The following is a 3857-nucleotide window of genomic DNA, read 5'->3' on the forward strand; positions in this document are numbered from 1 at the left end:
CGCTCCGCTGGCCAAACCCGCGGCGTGCCTTGTCCCACCGGCACCTCCCTGCCCCGTGCAGTGTCAGCCAGGCGCCGGGCCAGCCCCGACCTACACCTGCACCCGCGGGGAGAGTGGGCACGCCCTGGGGAGAGGAGCCCCTTACCGGAGCCTAGCGGCGGCCGCGCATGGCTGGGGTTTGGGAACGCGGCAGCAACAAGCATCATCCGCATCTGGCTCCGCTTTTGGTGGCTCCGGGGTGTGTCCCCTTCCACCCCTCAGTCGCCAGGCCCGGTCCCGCTGCAAACCGCGGCCCCCTTCCTCAGTGCTTCGGCAGCTCCCGGTTTTCTCGGGCAGCCGCCCCGCGGGGGGCGTTGAGCTGCAACCCACCCCGGGCAATGACAACCCCTGCTAGGAGCTGGCTGAACTCCGCCCCGGCCACCTGCAGGCTGATCCCAGCTCCCTTCTCCTCTGGCCAGCCGGCGTGGGAACCGGGTCACCAGAGCCCTGTGGGTCAGGGCCACGGCCACGGGTGCGCAGTGTAGCTGCCCTCCAGCAACAAGCGGCAGGCAACTTTGGGGGGTGTGTGGGGTGGGTAGCAGGCCAGCGTGGGACAAACAGGGCTTTGCCTTAGCACAAACATCACCTTGCTTTCTCTATCTTGCCTTTGCCTGGCAAACTTCAACTTCATTGTAAGAGATGAACTAAACTACGTGGACCTTGGGTTTGTCACTGCCACCCCCAAACCATTCGCTACCTGCTATGTGCCTCCCTGTCACCTTCTCTGTCACTCACTGCTTTAAATAGCAGGCCACACGCTGCCATCCTCTCCCTGTTTATTGCCATTCCCATCCCCTTCGCTGCCTATTTTCAGTCCCTTGTTACCACCCCCACCCCATTCTTGATTTATACAAGAGCATACCTCCTCTACAGCTGCCACCCCCAAGCTGAATGTCTTTCCCACCTTTCACAGCCTCACACAATGAACCAGCTATTCCACGCGCTGCTCCACAAAAAGACTTCCCACTGCTATTCCGGCTCTGTTCGGCTGCCCCCCTACCGCTCCCTCACGGCCTGCTTATTCCATGCTACAATCAACCTGCTGCCGTTTGCTCCTTCATCCCAACAGCCTGACCTCTCCCTACTCAGCAAACTTCATACTGTTCCACCTCATCCGCTTACTCGCACAGTACATTTGCCCCATCTCCCCAGCCACTGCTTAAAAAACTTACTTGTGTGCATACAGTGAACCAACCCACCTTTACGTACTGACTCTGCCAAGACAGCTACCGTTCCTGCCGCCTAAAGTCCCAAAAGAGAGACGTTCTCTCCCTTATTCATAGGATATGTCTTCTGCTGCACTAAGCACGTACTCACTCACATCTCCTGCTTCAGCAAAGAATAACTGGAGTGGAAAGTAAGTTTTTCACAAACAGAAGTGATACAAACAAAACTTCATGCATCCTTCTGCCCTCTTCGGACTTTTGACCTTCATAGGTCAGCAAGAGTGGAAAAAGCTAAGCAGGACTGTTTTGTTTTTACCTGACACTCATTTTGCTGTTTGCAGTTTGTGGCAAGCTGAGGCATAAGACGATCTTCAGGTCTCCCCTACACACTGCCACAGAAGATGACCTCAAACCTAGCCAAAAAAAAAAAAAAGCCCAACAGCGTTGAAATGTTTATTCTCAACATTTAAAAGCACAAAAAACCCCCTTCCCCTTCTTGTTCACAATGGACAATTTGCCTCTACTGAAAAATCAAAATATGCTAATAAAGCCTCAATTCTAATCTAAATAAAAATGTGAGACTTAAATTTGGGCCCTTGACAATGACCAGCGGTATCAACATTACCTTAGTCAATATTAATTTACATAGAGATTTGGGCTGAAGCTGCTGACTAGGCATCTGCATGAAGATGGTTACCAAGTAGTTCCCACTGGTTTAAATGAGACAATTGCAGTGAATAAAATTCTTGACATAAGTTTTTGAGCTACAGTAATATACTATTTAACATTTGAGTATTTTTAAACATTATTTAATGTATATGTATATGCATAATATACTTGATGACTCCTAGAAATGTTTTTACCTATTTTAATTAGACATTTGCCATCTTTAGACTTTTCTATTTTTTATTCATACCACAAATATTCCCAAATACAGTCAAATTAACAAGATTATCTCAGAATATGTAAAATGTATAATCTCATTGCTAAAGCAGAAGCAACAGTTGTTTGGTTTGGTTTTTTTTTCAGATTCCTGACAGAGTTCTTGGCAAGGATTAAATCCTTTCTAAAGGCTGCTGCAAATGTGACAAAAAAAACTGTTTCCATAATTTTACACTGCAATACATTATTGCATAATTTAAATGCCTAAATAACTACAGAGTCCAGTATTTTCCGTTCACTTTCATAAAAGAGTGATTATACATGCCTGGACGTCGAGGCAACTACAACCAAGTATTGCATCATGTTCCCAATATACTTTGTGCATCTCAGTCATAAGCATCTATTATTTTTCTCAGAAGTGAGATATTTTATATAGAATTGACAAAATCATGTGGCTTGATGAGAGATTAGATACGAAAATTTATTTTCCAGACCAATGTGCAAAATTATTGGGTTGCAAGACAAAATAAATTTTGTCATACAGTAAGGTTTCTTACCACATGTTCATTTCTTCAGAACAAGAATGCTGGCAATATATTTGCTCTAGGTATATCCGGCAGAACTCACTACTAACTCTTATATCAGGAAAGAATGGAAACAGTTGTATTTGCAAAAGTGGGAGGTTACAAGCACTGTTAAACCAGGCATACCAGTTTCACACAGATTTCCATCATCGCATTTCAATCACGTTTGTCTGCTCCAAACCTGTTTTTTTGACCCAAGCAGTCAGCCAGGCAAAATCTGAGAACATTCACATTTTCTACTAGGCAAAACCACTGTTGATGAATGTGTATCTATTTGACATAATTGGTTACTTACATTGATAGCCATTTATTTGATCATCAGAGAAACCCTATTGCTAGCAACAACTTCTATGCCTTTAAGAAGTTCCCATGAGGGAGAAGTCACTTCAGTTTCCCACGGGGGACAGTTCTGAATTTGGCCTTCAGTCTGTGTTCAACCTCTAAGCTGGCTCTCATGGTTGGATCAGGGATTTTATTAAATTTTTAGAGCATTTCTGTCATACCCAACTCTGAAAACAGCACTCAGTTGGCAGGGTTTTTAGCTGTTTAGTACAAAAGACTTAGGCTGTCCATATCTCAGGGCAAGGTCTTACATCCATATGGTCTCCCTAACACTAAGCACTCAGTCTACAAAAGACAGTAACAGGAGAAAGGTTGAAGTTCAAAAGCTTATAAGGCTGATGGCCAGCAGAGATGACCAACATATGCAGAGTGACACTTTACTGTTCAGGCAGATAAGCTGATCACACACCGAATTAGATATGCTCATTTCCAGTACATACAAGCATATCTTGCTTCAATTTTACCCCCATCTTCCTTTCTGCATCACACCCACTCACTGCCCCAAATAAACCTACACTGCCACGCTGTGAGACATGCATTGTTGACGCATAAACCACAAACACAGGATCAATCTCCTTTTTTTTTTTTTTTTGCTGTACCTTTCAACCAAACCAGGTCCCCACCCAGATCACCCTACCGAACCAATGGCAGTATTTTTACGTATGTGGCACACGCAGCACCCGCACAGAGTAACGGCGGACCTGCCGTGAAGACAAAAGACAACCCCCCTTTCCACGGAAACACTCAGGAGCGCGGATTCCCCGGGCAATTTGTTCCGCCGGCAGTGACGGAAAGCTGTGTGTCAGACCACCCACACGTACGCCCTACCGGTGCAGTTTCAACC

At 46.0% G+C, this 3857-nt stretch overlaps 2 protein-coding genes across 2 annotated transcripts in view; one reads left to right on the top strand and one right to left on the bottom strand.

Moving 5' to 3' along the window:
• KLHL15 (kelch-like family member 15) overlaps positions 1-1618 on the bottom strand; it is a 20406-nt gene extending 18788 nt beyond the window's left edge. Inside the window, exon 1 of the mRNA XM_009893109.1 lies at positions 1522-1618. The gene's annotated coding sequence lies outside the window, so the exon portion shown is untranslated. The remainder of the gene's footprint in view (positions 1-1521) is intronic.
• Positions 962-3857, top strand: part of EIF2S3 (eukaryotic translation initiation factor 2, subunit 3 gamma, 52kDa) — a 17621-nt gene continuing 14725 nt past the window's right edge. The window contains exon 1 of the mRNA XM_009893119.1: positions 962-1168. Within this exon, the coding sequence (XP_009891421.1) occupies positions 962-1168 (207 nt within the window). The remainder of the gene's footprint in view (positions 1169-3857) is intronic.

Source organism: Charadrius vociferus, unplaced genomic scaffold (assembly GCF_000708025.1).
Source record: "Charadrius vociferus isolate BGI_N301 unplaced genomic scaffold, ASM70802v2 scaffold169, whole genome shotgun sequence".
Classification (NCBI taxonomy): Eukaryota; Metazoa; Chordata; class Aves; order Charadriiformes; family Charadriidae; genus Charadrius; species Charadrius vociferus.